General features: G+C 35.5%; 1 protein-coding gene across 5 annotated transcripts in view; it reads left to right on the forward strand.

Moving 5' to 3' along the window:
- LOC110451502 (gonadotropin-releasing hormone receptor-like) overlaps positions 1 to 18,991 on the forward strand; it is a 120,460-nt gene that overhangs the window by 62,952 nt on the left and 38,517 nt on the right. For 2 of the 5 annotated variants that reach the window (XM_021499556.1, XM_021499554.1), the window contains exon 3: positions 7,943 to 8,228. In XM_021499556.1, coding sequence (XP_021355231.1) covers positions 7,943 to 8,228 — 286 coding nt within the window. Of the gene's footprint in view, positions 1 to 7,942; positions 8,369 to 18,991 lie in introns of all 5 variants that reach the window. The other 3 variants (XM_021499558.1, XM_021499557.1, XM_021499555.1) reach the window with 2 other exon arrangements.

Below are 18,991 nucleotides of genomic sequence, written 5' to 3' on the forward strand. Positions count from 1 at the left end.
TCATCGAATACATATCAGATTGAATTACCGATTCCCCCATTCCATTTAGCGACTCCTAGCTGGTGAAGTTTTGTAGAATAAATGTTTTAAAATATGTAAGGGCGTCCTCTATTCTGTAATGAATGGACGCATATGACTTTCTAAAGCAGTGTTTACTAGTTATTCTGTCTGCAAATGATATGACCGTTTGGGGTTTGTTTGTGTTTTACGTCCTATTATTAACTTTGGCCATTGAAGGACTTGTCGGGTTTTGGTGGTGGAAGAAAGCCGGAGTTCCCGGATAAAAAAAAAAACACCAACTTACGGCCAGTACCTGGTGACTTCCCCACGTAGGTCTCGAACCCGTGACTCAGTGGTGGAAGGCTAGTGGTAGCAGAATGTCAGACGCATTAACCACTTGGCCACCGCGGTCCCTTGACCGTTGGAGTGTCATGATGTCGTGTCAAGGTAATGGCATCTCATTGAAAATACATTTTAACATGTCCCTCGAGGGTTGTCCCCTTATCTTTGGCCACTGGCCTCATCTGGCATAAGCCGATGTGAGGCAAAAAATATATAGCAACAAACAAACAACCAATTATCACTTGTGGCGTCTCAATGGAATGTATGCTTTACGTCCGACCTGACTTCCTATGCAAGATATACACTCGTAGTTCGCCCCCAATGTATGTTGTTTCAGTCGTTAGCACATTGTATGTGTACTCATGTGCATGATTTTAAGGATCGTTGGACCACTGCTGGTAAAAAGTTAAGAAATTCAATTGTGTTTGTAGATACAATAACCTCCCGTTAATTTCGCTTCTTTGGAAATCATTGTAGCATGCTTTGGCCAGGATACGCCCGTCGACCAGGAAACTAAGAGCAACAGTGTAATAAGTCCTGGGTTGAATCTTGTTCTAGCATTACTTAATTCATCTTTTTTTTTTCTTTTTTTTTTTTATATTATTGCATAAAATTTACCGCAGTAAGTGTATGGGGTTTTATTCAGAGTTCTAGTCGTACTTGAAATGATTTTGAGATTTTTGGGCAGTGACGGGATTCTTTGAGGAGATGTTAGATTGAAATACAAGAAATAATAACTTAGGTACACCGAACATGTGTTAGTTAACAGACTGTTATCGGCGATGCTGGACGCCAAAGCCTTAAGTCGTAAAAATGAAATAAAACCTCAATAAACATCTTAACAAGTGAAGGAGAATAGTGGTACGGAAGCTGCAACATACACATCTAAAACAAGATCACATTTGGTCTATCCAATGACTTCAAGTGTTTAAGATAATATATTAGGGCGTTAAAACGCATGTTATGTTATTTTATAACCGCATTTACCAAGATGAATTTCACATGTTAGTTTGTACATCAGACGATAATCCTTGCTAGTTACAGAGATACCGATTGATGTTAGATTGTTATTCGTTTAATGTTTATAGTCAAAGGGCTAGGCTTACAGTGATGAAAAAAAAGATATCTATCCTACTGCTGTTTGTGTTGTCGACTTAAGGAACATGTGTTAGGTCAGAACACAGTGCTTGTTGGCTTTTAATTAATGGGGTGTCACAGGATTTGGAACAAAGACGAATATCAGTGACGAGTAAGTATGGGAAGTATTTACCCAGTAGATGCTTCGGAGACCGACCTATATCTAGTGAAGCAACACGTGAAGTGATGCACGTGCCACATACAGTTTCCGTCTTAGCCTCATTGCTTACAGTCAAATGGAAGTTGAGAACCATTAACCGTTAGATTCTGTTAAACAAAGAAAATATTTTTTGTTTCTCATTCTTTGTTCGAATATGTACTAAGAGTGTTATGATATTTCGATTTTCCTACTTTCTCAAAATATACATAAGTTTTGTCCTATATTGTTATATGAAGGTGACATTGCAAAGCTGACCATGTATATACTAACAAGTACTAAGGCATTTATATGTATACGTCTCCGATTTCTTGTTGGAGATTGTCGATCGTTTGTTATCTTAGCGCCTCTGCAATCTTGCTATTTTGTTTGCATTTTTATGTTAACTTCAGATCAAATGGAGACTTTATGTATTGACTATGTGGTATCTTTACACCTGCAATGTAATGACTTTCAAAATTGTTTTAGTATTAAGGACAGTATTTGGTATCTCAGGGCTAAATGTTTTATTGTTATCTCATGATTAGATATTTGGTATCTAAGGGTCGAATGTTTTATTGTAACTTAAGGATTAGATATTTATTTGGTATCTAAGGGTCGAACATTTTATTGTAACTTTAGGATTAGATAATTATTTGGTATCTAAGGGTCGAACGTTTTATTGTTACTTTAGGATTAGATATTTATTTGGTATCTAAGGGTCGAACGTTTTATTTTAACTTCAGGATTAGATGTTTATTTGGTATCCAAGGGTTGAATGTTTTATTGTAATTTTAGGATTTTTTTTTTATTAGGTACCCAAGGGTTCATTTTTCATTTTTTACCTCAGGATAATATGATATTTTGGTACAATATCTAAGGGCTGAATGCTTCATTGTTAACTCTGGAATGTATGTTTATTTCTTATGTAAGGGTGAATGTTTATTTGTTTTCAACTGATCGTATGTTTATTTGGTATCCAGTGTATTTAATGATTCATTCGTACCTAATTATTGAATGGTGATTTGAATGTCATTTAGTTCCTCAGAATAAATTGAATGTTTGATCGACACCTAAGGATTGAATGTTTAATTGGTACCCCATAATTGAATGTGAAATCGGTACTTTAGGATTGTATGCCATTTCATGGTTTTCCACTAGATAATAAACCGTTGCCATAGAAAACTTATAACTTAATTTAGTATTGTACGAATGAACTGAAATATACATAGGCAGAGCTGGATCACTTCTCTTCCTTCTTATCAGTTCGTTAACTAACAGACATAATTAATACTATATATCTATATATTTAATAACAAGAATTCATACAGGACCTTTGAACCCTTTTAATTTGCTTTACATTACTTTACGATTTATTTCAACTTAAAGCAATGAGGCAAGACTAAAAAACACTGTTGACTTTTATACGGATGACTGCATTCGGTTTTTTATTAGACAATAAGTAATCTTGTTGATTTATTGCTTAATTTGATGTAACTTTGCCTCATGACCTAACTGTGGAACGAAAGCGACACTTTCGCTCACCGCAAAAGAATTATTGGTTCCTAGGCGTAATAAAACAACACGAACGCCCAACTAATTACCTCATCGAGTGTTGAAGGACAATACATTGGTAATTAACTGAGACCTTACCAACAATGTAAATACATTAGGAGTCACTTAAAGCGTTATATTGATTTCTGAAAGGTTCCGAAGAAGGAAGGATTTTGTTTCACTGCACACCATTGTATGGTGCATGAGCGAATTATTTTTACTTGGTTTTTATACACAATGGCACATGTTAGTGTGATTGAGAGCAACCCATATGTATCTGGTGCCCGTAAAATAAAAAAATAAGTAAAAATGCTTCGTTTGTGTAACATACAAAGATGGACCATGAAACAGAAGCAAATGTAAATGCTTGGTGGGTGTATCACGCAAAATTGTACAATGGTATAGAAAAAAAGCATAAATAAATCATTTACGTACCAAACAAAGGGGAACCGTGCCGCATACTTATACTTATAGGTACGGTAGTCTAGTGGTAGGACGTCGGGCTCGTGACCGAAGGGTTGCGGGTTCGAGTCACGGCACGCCACTGTGTTGTATATTTGAGCAAGATACTTTGATCCGCTTATTCCTGTCTACTCAACTGTAAAGGAGTAGGTGGTTGGGTAGTGCTAGAATTGTAGAATGCAAGCTGTGAGCGCCGAAATGGCAGCACCGGCGGTATGCTCCCCAGGGAGTTGAGAAAGATATTGGCTGGTTGCAAAGGCCCTATAACCAAGGATAATAATTTTGAACCGCTTTGATACGACCTACGAACTAGGTTGTGAAACATCGGTATATAAGAACCTCGAATTATTATTAATATTATTAATTGATTGCTGCGTATCTCTTTTCATAACGTTATGGCACGGCCGACAGTGAGAGAGTAAACAAAACAAAATACTCTCTAAACCTACGAAATGTACTCTGACTTAATGATTATCACATCAATTGTGACAATGCACCGGATGTGACACATTTAAATTCATGACCTCATTATATAATGTTTGGTAATGCTGACCGATTCAGTGAAAATCTGCCTGATATCAGACAGTTTGATCAGTAGCATTATACATTTCTACATCTGTTTCTACAATTATTGATGAGGCATACATAATCATATCTTTAGATTTGAATCAAATGCAGGGTTTCAACATAACGACCCTCTGCACTTTCCATCCAGGCCTACACGAATTAATTACATAAGTTTGAAAACTTTATTAAGAACGGTTCATGTTATTAATGCTGTGTTTCAGTAAAGGATATACTTTGAATATCAGATGAAATGTACATGCATTCAAGCAATGGTAAACTGAATTAGTAAATTGCTTTCAAGGGAAGTGTCATTTTTGGGTGGCATTATGTTGATTATGACTTCTATTTGAAGTAAATGCAATGTTTGAATACACTGCATGCTTATGTAATCCCTCTGGATCTGTAAAAGTTATGCGAAGAATATACATTTGTATCCCTAGTACATGTATCGAAATCTACATGCGTTATATTTAAATTTGAGGAATACATTTAGGATGTGCTATGAAACGACGTCTTACTGTTATTGTATCTTAATATTTAGAATATCGGTTTGTTAAATCCATTCCAGTTGTTTTCTGCAGTAAAACAAGGCAAAGAAGGGTTGTATTGACTCACATATCCCGCTGTTTAACATGAATTACCGTACTAAAACAGTAGGAATCACAACAATTTTATATAAGGTAATTGAGAACATTTGTAAAGTACAGCTAGTTGATATTATGGTAAACATACGTTTCGATATTCACGATGCAGTTTTGACCACAAATATTTAGTGCAGGGCGTAGACTCACGTGTTACTGGTAGACCCCCTTTGTACTGATTCACAGTTATGTGTGTAGCATGTTGTAAGATCACCTAGCGAATTTCGAATATTGCATGTCTTGATGAAGATAAGCCAAATACATATTTGTTAAAAGGCAATGTATTGACGTTTGCATGCTCAATACTATAAAAAAGATGGCAATAAATAGCTGTGATCCCATCATACGCTTTTTAGATTCGGCCTAGATAAATGAACTATAATTAGACCTAGCGTACCTACGTGGTATACACAGCAGGTGGTGTGACAGCTGCTATGTCGACGTGAAGTACCTACGTGGTATACACAGCAGGTGATGTGACAGCTGTTATGTCGACTTGAAGGCTGAACTCGAGGATGTAAGGCTAAGTTATTGCCACTGATCTCACATGTAGCGTTTTAACAGGAACATGTGGATATCGATGGTTAGTACGAGCTCTCAATGTGTGACTGCATTCTGTGAAACGTAGAAAAATGTGATCCCAATAGAAAAAAGATCGATTGACACCAGGTATCATCAACAATAAGTTTAGGATTCGTATTGTAAGCAATGGGCCGAGACATGGTATTCTCAGCAATACATTTGGGACATGTAATTCACAAAATACCGCCTGATATACTATTCTAAGCAATACGTTTGGGACCCGTATTCACCACAATAGGTCGTGACGCGGTATCGTTAGCTTAAAATCAGTTTACTCAGTAATAGGTCGAGAACTCTCGTCAATAAGTTTGAGACTCGCATACTAAGCAATTTATCGTGACACGGTATTCTCAGCAAAACGTTTTGGACAAATGTTTTGTGAGCCATAGGGCCACATCAATACAAATGTTTTGTCACCCATAGGGCCACATCAATAAAAATGGGAAACTTGTATTCAAATATGGTTAAGAAACGATATGATGCATAGATTTTCCTGGCAATGAGGTAAACTAACAAAAAGTTAACACATCACAAAATTGCATTTTAGAATTATGACTATTCAGGCTGGATTTAAATGTAACTGTCTTAACGGTGTACTTATCAAACTATGCATACGTTAAATTTCAAAAAGATGTAACAATATAGGGACTGGATTGGGTGTTGTTGGGATTTTTGTATTCTATTTTTATTTATTTTTGTTAATTGCTTATTTTCTTTTGCTGAATTAATTATTTATACGATCATTTAAATCTTTTATTGAAGGATTTCGCCACGCTTCCTTTTTGTCACTTGTATAAAACTGGACATTGAAATATCAATGGCGGAATATAAGATTGATTCAGAATAAATAGACAGACTCCAATAACAACAAAAAACCATTACGTTGTCGTATGTCTTGATACTGTGAAATATTGTGCAAACTAATCAATATCAATATCCTTGAACGGAATGTTTCAGAAAAAAATCTACAATAATGTTTTATTCTGACGTCATGAAATAGAACATTACCGTGCTTTTCTAATTACTCTTTGACGTGTTACACTCCCCTAAGACCCCATATAAAATACGGTTCTGGCAAATTGAGTGTATTCAATTACTTATGAACACCGTATACCCCAGAGACATACGTACAACGCTGCCTATGTGCCTGTCTGCACCACAAAAGATTAACAGACATAGTTGTGCATCCGTTCCTTTATCAGTCCTTAGTAAGAAAGTTACTGTTCATTAATGCATCACAAAAACAATTTTCTTTCTTTTTCATTCAATTAACCGATTACCTTTGTTTAAAATGATTACTTACTCTTTCGCGTGGAGGTAGGTTTACTTTGTTTTGATACTTACTTCTTTTTCAAAAGAGTTCCAAACTAAAATACCTATAAGATCGCTCGGTAATAGTTGATATCAAACTAAAATACCTATAAGATCGCTCGGTAATTAGGACCAGGTTAATCAACAGTTGATATCAAAATAGATAGATATTAACTCAGTTAGGTCAATTATTGCATGAAGTGAAATAATTTAGTTTTGGCTATACTTCAATAATAAGCGTTTTAAGGTTATATCATACAGTACAACCGTCCTTCACCAGATCTATTTTTATACGTCTCATTTCAATATGGAAACTTTGCACAAAATACTCTTTAAAAATAGTTAGATGTATATTGAGATTTATGCAACATGCACGTGTAAATACCGTATTATTCAGGGCCTATATGGTGACCTTGTAGTTAAGATGTCTGACTCAAAGATGTTAAGTGTAAAATGTCTCCTTAGCTGTAAAGAATGTATCACGTGTGTTAAACTTTGATGCAAATAAAAAACTTTAACCAGACGAGCAGAGTGTTCATGAATCCAATTAAACAGAATCAGCAACCCAGTGAGAGGCTTTTACTTAGTCAGTGTTGGAATGAGTAATTGCTAGCAGGACATCAACACGTTGGGTAAGCTTCTTAAAGAAGGCTGCCGACTTAATCAGACATCGTACAAATGCCCAGATAAATCTTTTAATTATTGCTGCTTCATCAGTAATCCTTTCGCTTACAACCCTTGCTTTGGTATACGATTATCAAAGTCGAGAACTGTGACGTCATCGTGCCAATTTTGAATACTATATAAATTTGGTGAACTGACTCTCAGGAAGGATCAGTCAACTATTAAATATAATTAGTCAATACATGACATCATAAAGCCAGTTTAGTGAAGACGGATACACCTGATTCCTTCTGTTAATGATTTAATCGTGTTCTTACCTGTCTGTAATTAGAAATCGTAGGCGATGTACGTGGCTATGAAAAGTAATTAGGCTATCACCACCCGTCAGCTATGCAATGAAACTTATCTTCACCTACTCTACATCAAGAAGGACCTGATAATTGATCAACTATGGAAGTATGTCGGTAAAGTCACGGTTGAAAGTAAATTTGTGGATGTCAATAGCATAAAACAAATGAAATCTAGATAAGAAGCAAATGTCTGAGAAAAAAGTTCTATTAATTATGTTGCATTTTTCTACTTTCAGGCAACGACACAACATCGAATAAAAATGACCTTGGAAGGGGACAAGTAAGAAACAATTTGCTAAAGAAAGCCAAAAGAAAAGCATTGCGCATGTCCATTTTCATCGTCATTGCCTTCGTCGTTTGTTGGTTTCCGTATTACGTGCTATTCACCGGAAATGCGTTTGGTCAATGGGAAGAGTTGAGTCCTTCGTTAATGGCGGGATTGTCCACAATGGGTCTGTCCAATTCCATGCTGAATCCGATCATTTACGGAGCTTTCCAGTTGTGCAAGGTGCATAGACCAAGGTTAGTTTGGAGGACTGTTGTTTCAAAACCCAGTGGAAATGATTCCATCTACCTCTTGGTGAAAGAAGGCGAAAAAGCAAGCTTTAGGATTAGAACTCCGGTTATCTCCCTTCGAGTTACCAGTCACTCTAAGTGTGAAGGTCAGTGCCCTCCCTGCACCGTTGATCAATAAAAACAAAAATGTTGAAAAAACGTAAATCCTGTTTCGCATGCAGCATGATTTTGACCTTAAGTTATTTTTCCTTTCTGTCAGAAAAACGATTGATTATTTCATATTCTTAAAAAGATAAAAAAATAAATTAAAAAAAAAAGTTTTGACCATTTTGAGGCGATATGGTTTGCTTTTTCGATTTGTGGTGTAACAAGCTTTTATTAACGAGTGTATCATATTTTTTTTATATTTTTTAAATATTATGTAGGAACAGTGCTTAACATATTATAATTTATTCGAAAAATACAGTTCCTTACATGTTTACATGTTCCTTCTAAAGCTATACTTATGTCTATTAACACGAAAAAAATACACATACAAAATAAACGCTAAATAACAAGTATGCAAGTACAACCAAAAATAAATGGACGTGTCAAGTGCCTATGCTACTGGTTTCTATAAATTGAAAAAGATATATACATTCAGTATGTTTAAATATACCGAACAACTTTTTGGAAGAAAACATGGTCAATCAAACATTGCCCCTTTTTTGGCCAAGCAACTCAGCCACCTGATGGCCACACTCTTTGTTAAAAACAGCACCATTTTGGGAAAAATGCTTGGTCAACCGAAAAAAAATCCTTTTTGACCCGCCACTCAGTCCCCTGATGGCCACAACCTTCGTTTAAACAGCACTTGATTCATTAGTCAAAGGTTCAAAATCAAAAGACTAGATTAAAGAAGTTTTCTCAGTCTAGAAATCACAAGCTACGACACTAAATTGTTAAGCTAATAAATGCTATTGAATTTGACTACCATACACCCTGCTCGCCATTGAAAAAGGCTTTGATGTCGCAATGGTCAACAGCCTCATACCTACAAATAACAAGTCGGCTACGGCTGATATTGTAACCTGGATAGTAGTGTACATTTACATATTTCGTTTGTCTTCGCGGCTCAAAGTCTATGGTAACAACGTAAGAATCGTAGATTTAGAAATTACCTTGTAGCTTCGTTTAAACTTAAGTTTCTATCAATCACTGAATAAACCATAGTTATTAGATCTTACACTTCAAGATGGTTTGTAATTAAGTAGGGCTTAAAATAAAAATGGTAACTAGCAAAGATAAAGAAAAAAAGGAAAAGATTCATATTTATATACAAAGTAAGTATTGCCAATAAGGTTCTTATCTTGAATAAAGTTGTTAAATTATTTATTCAAATGAGTATTGCAAATAAGGCTCTTATCTTTAATGAAGGTGTTAAATTATTTATTCAAAGGAGTGCGATGAATATGAAAGGTGACAAAATGGCATTTTGACTAAAAACGTTTAGATTAACTGTGACATATGGTTTCAACAAAGGGACAATGTGTTAACTTAGTAAAGGTTAATATACATGTAGAACTGTGTCACCATATGTCACAGTTATTGTAATCTCAGCAAGGTTATATTGTATGGGGACAAATCGTTGGTGTACTCGTCCTATCAGTAGTCTATCGTTGGTGTACTCGTCCAATCAGTAGTCTATCGTTGGTGTACTCGTCCTCTCAGTAGTCTATCGTTGGTGTACTCCTCCTATCAGTAGTCTATCGTTGGGGTACTCGTCCTATCAGTAGTCTATCGTTGGTGTACTCGTCCTATCAATAGTCTATCGTTGGTGTACTCGTCCTATCGGCAGTCTATCGTTGGTGTACTTGCCTATCAGTAGTCTATCATTGATGTACTCGTCCTATCAGTAGTCTATCGTTGGTGTACTCGTCCTATCAGTAGTCTATCGTTGGTGTACTCGTCCTATCAGTAGTCTATCGTTGGTGTACTCGTCCTATCAGTAGTCTATCGTTGGTGTACTCGTCCTATCAGTAGTCTATCGTTGGTGTACTCGTCCTATCAGTAGTCTATCGTTGGTGTACTCGTCCTATCAGTAGTCTATCGTTGGTGTACTCGTCCTATCAGTAGTCTATCGTTGGTGTACTCGTCCTATCAGTAGTCTATCGTTGGTGTACTCGTCCTATCAGTAGTCTATCGTTGGTGTACTCGTCCTATCAGTAGTCTATCGTTGGTGTACTCGTCCTATCAGTAGTCTATCGTTGGTGTACTCGTCCTATCAGTAGTCTATCGTTGGTGTACTCGTCCTATCAGTAGTCTATCGTTGGTGTACTCGTCCTATCAGTAGTCTATCGTTGGTGTACTCGTCCTATCAGTAGTCTATCGTTGGTGTACTCGTCCTATCAGTAGTCTATCGTTGGTGTACTCGTCCTATCAGTAGTCTATCGTTGGTGTACTCGTCCTATCAGTAGTCTATCGTTGGTGTACTCGTCCTATCAGTAGTCTATCGTTGGTGTACTCGTCCTATCAGTAGTCTATCGTTGGTGTACTCGTCCTATCAGTAGTCTATCGTTGGTGTACTCGTCCTATCAGTAGTCTATCGTTGGTGTACTCGTCCTATCAGTAGTCTATCGTTGGTGTACTCGTCCTATCAGTAGTCTATCGTTGGTGTACTCGTCCTATCAGTAGTCTATCGTTGGTGTACTCGTCCTATCAGTAGTCTATCGTTGGTGTACTCGTCCTATCAGTAGTCTATCGTTGGTGTACTCGTCCTATCAGTAGTCTATCGTTGGTGTACTCGTCCTATCAGTAGTCTATCGTTGGTGTACTCGTCCTATCAGTAGTCTATCGTTGGTGTACTCGTCCTATCAGTAGTCTATCGTTGGTGTACTCGTCCTATCAGTAGTCTATCGTTGGTGTACTCGTCCTATCAGTAGTCTATCGTTGGTGTACTCGTCCTATCAGTAGTCTATCGTTGGTGTACTCGTCCTATCAGTAGTCTATCGTTGGTGTACTCGTCCTATCAGTAGTCTATCGTTGGTGTACTCGTCCTATCAGTAGTCTATCGTTGGTGTACTCGTCCTATCAGTAGTCTATCGTTGGTGTACTCGTCCTATCAGTAGTCTATCGTTGGTGTACTCGTCCTATCAGTAGTCTATCGTTGGTGTACTCGTCCTATCAGTAGTCTATCGTTGGTGTACTCGTCCTATCAGTAGTCTATCGTTGGTGTACTCGTCCTATCAGTAGTCTATCGTTGGTTTACTCGTCCTATCAGAGTTTTTACCGTTTACTGATTGATGTTGATGCGCCACCACATCATAAATGGTAACAGGACAGACATGCTGAACTAAACTACACACAGGTCTTATTTTAGTTAAAATCTAATTTATATATTTCGAGATTAATTAATAAACAAATGTACAATTTAGTAGTTAAAAATCGCTATCCTCATGACAATTGATGCAAAAATAAAACTGTATCAGGACTTATTTGGCATGAAACATGTTAAGAACGTATTTAAAAACGTTATAAGTGAAATGACCGCTTTCAATATTTGGCCATCTGTAACACAAAAATATGAATATTGTTCAGTAATAGGTTTGTATATCAGCCCAGTAAATGGTACACATGAGTACTTATTTCGTCCGAGTATAAATATTCGTTTGTAATTTTCAGACACAATTGAATCTATAACAGGATTAATCTAAAATAGCTGACATGTATGATAGCAAATGCTAAAACGATAATATATAACCATATACGTATGAAATACGAAAATAATGAGATTTGCTTTCTTATATATAAATATACATTGCACAAACAACCATATAGGCAGATTGTCCCGAGTGGGGAACACTCCGGTGTTCCAGCCAGATAGCTGGTGTTTGAATCTCGTAATCGTTAAAAGATGAGTGTCCTGTAAAAGTCAGTATCCCCTCCCAACAATTTTAAGATAGAACCAAACATATATAACATTGGTGTAATATGCGTTGCATTTTACAGTGGAATGCAATGTTAGGTTTTCGTTACACTTCTAAGCACAGCTTTAATGTGTTAATACAATAAATCAATCGATGTAATAATTGAGAAATGCATAGGATCTACCTGATCTGAAGCTATATATTGACTATATGCCACCTTGCTAATACATTAAAATGTGTGCATGCATACGTGTGTGCTTGAGATGTTATGTTTTTTGGTGGAACCCTGCTTTATTGTGCCACCTGACTTGAATCCTAGAGCACAGGCACTGCAACCCATGAGAGTCCTTCTCGGTTATTTATGTTATGTTCGGTGAGGAAATCAATTTCACCGATTAATTCACTGATAATAAACGTCCATAGCATTGTTGCGATATGTATATAGGATTGTCGATCGAAAACTTAGATCCTCGCGAATAATGCGATTTATAGAAACGCTCGTTTTGTATGTTTGAAAAACGTTTACTAGGCTAGTATCGTAGGGGTCCCAATACTTAACACAACATTGATGAGTCGGATGCACGTGTAGATAAGTTCGACAACGTTTGAAAATAACAGTACGACCCCACTACACAACTGATACGGGGCTGCGTGCAGCATCACAGGGTTTTTTCTTTCGTATCCTTTTTAGGGAACACAGAAGAGACCTTACTTGATCTACTGACCCGTTATAACACTTAGGATTTCTTCAACTGACCTTCCCTTTTTTACGTCTCCCGTTGTCAGAATTATCTGACTTTAGCGTCTGTAGAAATCGATCCCATTTTGAATAAGCTATTGTGTGGATACTTCAACTTTAAGTAACAAAAACAATTATAACATGTATTTTTCAATATAAAAATACGTTAAGGTACAAGTTACAAATTACTAACTTACATTAATGCTGTCACGTATAGATAAGGGCTTTGTAATAAAATCAATAGCTGTTATTATGTCCACTGATTATCATAAATTGTTGATAGATATATTTGATTACTGAATTAATTTGATCATTTATTTAATCTCTAAGTGCTTCAACCATATACAACACAGCACATAATTGTAATATATATACATACACACCATTTTTTTTTTTTTTAAATTAATCTTTTATTTGTCTTTTTACGTTGTTTAATCATATCATTAAACGATATTATTAAGTAAAAGGTATGCTGCATGAAAATAATCAAATTGTTCAAGTTTATAAAATTTAAAATTTATCTAGTCTTAATAAAATAATAGAAGAGATGTAGTTGATCTATTTTTTTATTATTTGTTTTTGCTTTTTGCATCAATGATCGGCGTTGCCGTGCATGTTCGGGTTGTGGTGTTCTGACCTTTGCCCTTTGTGTTGATATGCTAATTGGATGGTTATCATTATGATCAATATCACTTGCTGTTTGCATCAGATGGGTCTGGGTTTTGAAACGACGTCCCTATAGCTGCCGCCCAATTTGTCTACATTTTATATTGTATTTTATGTGCATTGTATTATATACGTATATACAACTCATGGAAAAATGTCTCGATACATTTTTAATGAATTTATTCATTTCAAGTGAAAAAGGTTTCCTGATTCATTTTCATGGTATACAATAAAAAAATGCTTGCTTCTACTTTGAATGATGATATTTCTATTTGACCTTTACGTTGCAATGGAAGCGGAATTGTCTTGATAAGTTTTCAGATCTCGTGGAATGGCGTTTTTGGTGATTTATCCAATACACTTCTAACAAATACCACAAGCCACGTTTCAATAATTAGATATTGATGAAGATTTTGACATTGTTTAAGACCAGCTACCACATGGGACGTAATCATTTGTAGGGGACTAGCTACAACACTCGTCGTTACTGATTTTAGAGGACTAGACAAAACATGAGACGTTATCCATAATAGGTACTTACGTCGACACGTGACGTCATCAATTGTAGAGGTCAAGCCCCGACACGTGACATCCATTATAGGGGACTTACACCGACATGTGAGGTCAACCATTGTCAGTGGCTAATTTCGACTCGTGACGTTATCAAGTATAGAGGACTAACGCCGACATGCGACGTCATCAATTGAAGTAGATTAAAAGCGACTCGTGACGTTATCAAGTATAGAGGACTAACGCCGCACGCGACGTCATCAATTGAAGTAGACTAAAAGCGAAACGTGACGTTTTCCATTATATTGGACTATCGCCGATACACGTGGCGTTATTCATTGCAGGGGACTAACGGATATTACACGCAAACTCATGTGCTATGCTGAAGTTGTAATCCTTAGCAGTTTTTATTTTTCTATAATTTATTTCAACATACCTGTGAACTGTTACCTTTCCATCTTGTTACAAGAACTTGGCAAGGTGAAAGAAAGATTGACTGATATCTTTTAACTGCTACTTTCTTCACCGCAGTGACTTTTATACATTGTGAAATATTCTCATGTTAAGTTGTTAAACCCTAGTTCGATTTTATCTTTATAAGAAAACATTGATTGAAAGACTGAAAACCAGGAGGTAATATGTTATTTCTTTATAAAAATAATTTCTTCTATTTTATTTCTAAAAATCCATATTATGATCACAATGAATACAACATATAGCAACACAAAGTATAACCAATTCTGTTACAATTACAGTCTCCCGTGATACCAGTCAAAATTGTATCAATAACCTCATTACAGTAACAACTTGTAGAAGTTAATGGTTCTTGAACTTGCTCATCTACTTTCCTTGAAAGTATCGCTCTTACAGGTAATATCCTGATAGATTGTACAAATTATACTAAAGTCAAACATGCGTTACTGATTTTCACCCAAACCCTGGAAGAAACTACCTACATTCATGAATATGCAGAATGGTCTTAGAATGACTGACAAAGGAACAGAGAAAATACCACAACAAATGTAAAAATTTGATAAATTTTATCACAAGAGACGGAACTTTAGAAAGATAAAGATTTCCGACATCACACATAGCACCCGTCATAGTGTTTATAGTCGAACTCAGATCAATAACAACGAATTTTGCAAGAAACTACATAAAACATGTATATACAGAAAAGCTCCCTCTCTTACTAACATGACATAACATTGACATGACTTTCAACATTCCTTTTGAGCAAGACCATGATAATGGTTTTAAACAGGCTACCAACGGGCAGTTAAGTTGCACAGCGAAGACACGCCGAACAAGTATTGACAATGTGGTCCATTTAATTCTAGTTAGCATTGTATCATAAATGCTTGACGGTACGTTCAATTCCGTGCGTAAATATATGCATTAGCTGCAAAGTTAGTTACACGTATGCCAGTTTAAGTTTTTAGATTGAATGAAAATACGTTCTTTTGGCATATTTAATTCGCATTACTTTATATCCTGACTAAAACGGATTGTGCTCTACAAAATTATGTTTAAACTCATTTGGTTGGAAAATCACCAGACAAAACCGTTCCACTTCAATGATTGAATACGTTTCGTTCAAATCTTTTAATGCGTCGTCGCTGTAATCATCATTCAGGAAAGAGGCAAAGCCTGGCTAATCCGACTACCCTCTTATTTTGTTAGCACATTTATCTGGTGTAAGTACTCCGATAACAAGGTTCAGTCACAATCTAGTCATTGCTTTGGGATGAACATAATAGCGTTCGTTTTCTGTACCATTCAAAATGGTTCGTTTTCTGTACCATTCAAAATGTCTCGTTTTCTGTACCATTCAAAATGTCTCGTTTTCTGTACCATTCAAAATGTCTCGTTTTCTGTACCATTCAAAATGTCTCGTTTTCTGTACCATTCAAAATGTCTCGTTTTCTGTACCATTCAAAATGTCTCGTTTTATGTACCATTCAAAATGTCTCGTTTTATGTACCATTCAAAATGTCTCGTTTTATGTACCATTCAAAATGTCTCGTTTTATGTACCATTCAAAATGTCTCGTTTTATGTACCATTCAAAATGTCTCGTTTTATGTACCATTCAAAATGTCTCGTTTTATGTACCATTCAAAATGTCTCGTTTTATGTACCATTCAAAATGTCTCGTTTTATGTACCATTCAAAATGTCTCGTTTTATGTACCATTCAAAATGTCTCGTTTTATGTACCATTCAAAATGTCTCGTTTTATGTACCATTCAAAATGTCTCGTTTTATGTACCATTCAAAATGTCTCGTTTTATGTACCATTCAAAATGTCTCGTTTTATGTACCATTCAAAATGTCTCGTTTTATGTACCATTCAAAATGTCTCGTTTTATGTACCATTCAAAATGTCTCGTTTTATGTACCATTCAAAATGTCTCGTTTTATGTACCATTCAAAATGTCTCGTTTTATGTACCATTCAAAATGTCTCGTTTTATGTACCATTCAAAATGTCTCGTTTTATGTACCATTCAAAATGTCTCGTTTTATGTACCATTCAAAATGTCTCGTTTTATGTACCATTCAAAATGTCTCGTTTCATTTTCAAATATGCTCTATCTTTTTAATTTCCATATTTGATATGACGTCATGTTCGTCCGTCAATATACTCACCTTGTTGTCCGTAATATTTCCTGAATATGTCTGAACGTCCTGCAAAGCCTTTTATTGATTGATACAACTTCAAAATTGGTTATTTTTGCGTGTTCAATGGCGCTCTGTTCTTCGCCTGTATAACAATTCAACTTTCTTCTAAATGTTGAACCTACAAACGAATATTACTGTACATATATTACTGTACATATATTATTGTACATATATTATTGTACATATATTACTGTACATATATTATTGTACATACATTACTGTACATATATTACTATATTACTCTACATATATTACTGTACACATATTACTGTACATATATTAATATATTACTGAACATATATTACTGTACATATATTACTGTACATATATTACAATATTACTGTACATATATTACTGTACATACATTACTGTATTACTGTACATATATTACTGTACATATATTACTGTATTACTGTACAAATATTACTGTACATATATTACTATATTACTGTACATATATGATGTAGCTCGTTGTGCTACCACCATTTGTACAGATAGATGTTGGCGTTCTAAAAGTATTTGGCGATAAATTAAGGGAAATATGTAAAGAAATTATTTGGGGGAGGAAATAGGTTGTCAATAAGCGAGGTGGCAAAATAAATGAGCGACAATATGATGATGTTTTTCTGTAATGAAAATAAGAGTCAAACAACCCTTCATTATTAGGATGAGTTACAAAGTATGTGTATGGTTATGCAACACACAAGGTATGTATATTGAGAAGAGACCCGAGGCCTGCTTCGAGTTTGAAAATATTTTGCATACTTCACATTAGGGATGGATTATGTGTGGTGCGTACCTAATAACAACGTTGGAACCAGCTATACTTTTGAAATCAATTAGCAAATAAAATGTAGTGCAGCACCTATTATTTTATAAAAGGGACACTTTAAAGTAAAACAAAACACTGTCTTGAGCAAGGGGAGAGTTAAGCAAGGAAATGTTTTTCTTTTTCGTCACTAACGCCTGTAAATTCGAAATTTCATATTTTTAAATTAAACGTCCATCTTGCGATGTACTGTATACTGGGAAACTTTTGACCGGGCAAATATTCGCCCTTCGCAAGTAAATTTCGTATTCGTCTACTTTTAATTTCGCTGTTCAGATGTGATTCCTCTATATGACATGATAAATGAAAAATTCAACCTCTTTGCGATGGTGAAAAGAGAGCAAATTAAACTACGGCGAATTTGTATTTGGTATACATTATTTGAGAGAGTAGACATTATGTTAACGGCCACAGATCTCCTTGAATTAAAAAAGTAGTTCCGTGATAATATTCGCTTGGAGGCGATCTTAATTCGTTTGTCAGAAACAATTATCCTGCACCGGTAGAAATGCTGACTACACATTTAAGACATAGTTACATCACAGTTTCCGTTACTAACTCCCCATTTGTTGTTTTATTTTCGTTTACGTAGGCAACCAATCCATAAATAAAATTAAGGAGTGATTTTAGGTTTCTGCGTATCTCTATATACCCGATGGTCTGTATTTACATTTTGGCACTACTTGTTTAGAAAAACTGAAAACTAATTACTACAAATATGAGGTAAGGAAACACGGATCAAGCAATTTAGTGAGTTAATGCCGAAAGCTATACAAATCTATATTTTATATGCACCATATAGATATTTCGTTAATTTTATTTTATTTAGAATGCATCACTTTGTACCTCAAGCGATAGAAACATTCCATATTTAAAGTATTCCGAAACATACGTAGAAAGATAGCATATGAAATCCTTTATAGCCTTATAAATTTACAGTGCTTGGCCGCCAAATATATTCTTAAACTAATATTTCAAATTAAACAATCAAGAATAAATTACAGCGCCAAGTATGTTTGCTAGATGTTCGGTCTGTGTCTGTAGACAGGCTGAATATTATTTTGCTTGATATCAATTCAGGAATAATAGTAAAGATAGCCTTGCAGCTGAAAACGCTGTTTTTAATGTTCACGAAAACGAAGGTATCGTATTAATAAAACGCTTATTTGCTCAGCATCAATTAATGTAAGTTTTCAATACCAATCACAAACTCCTTTAATATACCATCTGCTACTATATAAGTGTCGAATCAGCTTTGGCATTGAACAGATATTGAAGAAAGCTTTGACAGCAAATGTTCAAAAAGTGGCAAACGTCCGTCTCAGATCATGTGGAAATATGCAGCGGGCCAATTGAGACTCAGTTCGTTTTATAATGATTAGGTACGTTATATCATCAAGAGCTAGGTAGTTGGCGTTTTTCTAGTGTTTCCCTAGCG

Source organism: Mizuhopecten yessoensis, unplaced genomic scaffold, assembly GCF_002113885.1.
Source record: "Mizuhopecten yessoensis strain PY_sf001 unplaced genomic scaffold, ASM211388v2 scaffold6111, whole genome shotgun sequence".
Taxonomy (NCBI): Eukaryota; Metazoa; Mollusca; class Bivalvia; order Pectinida; family Pectinidae; genus Mizuhopecten; species Mizuhopecten yessoensis.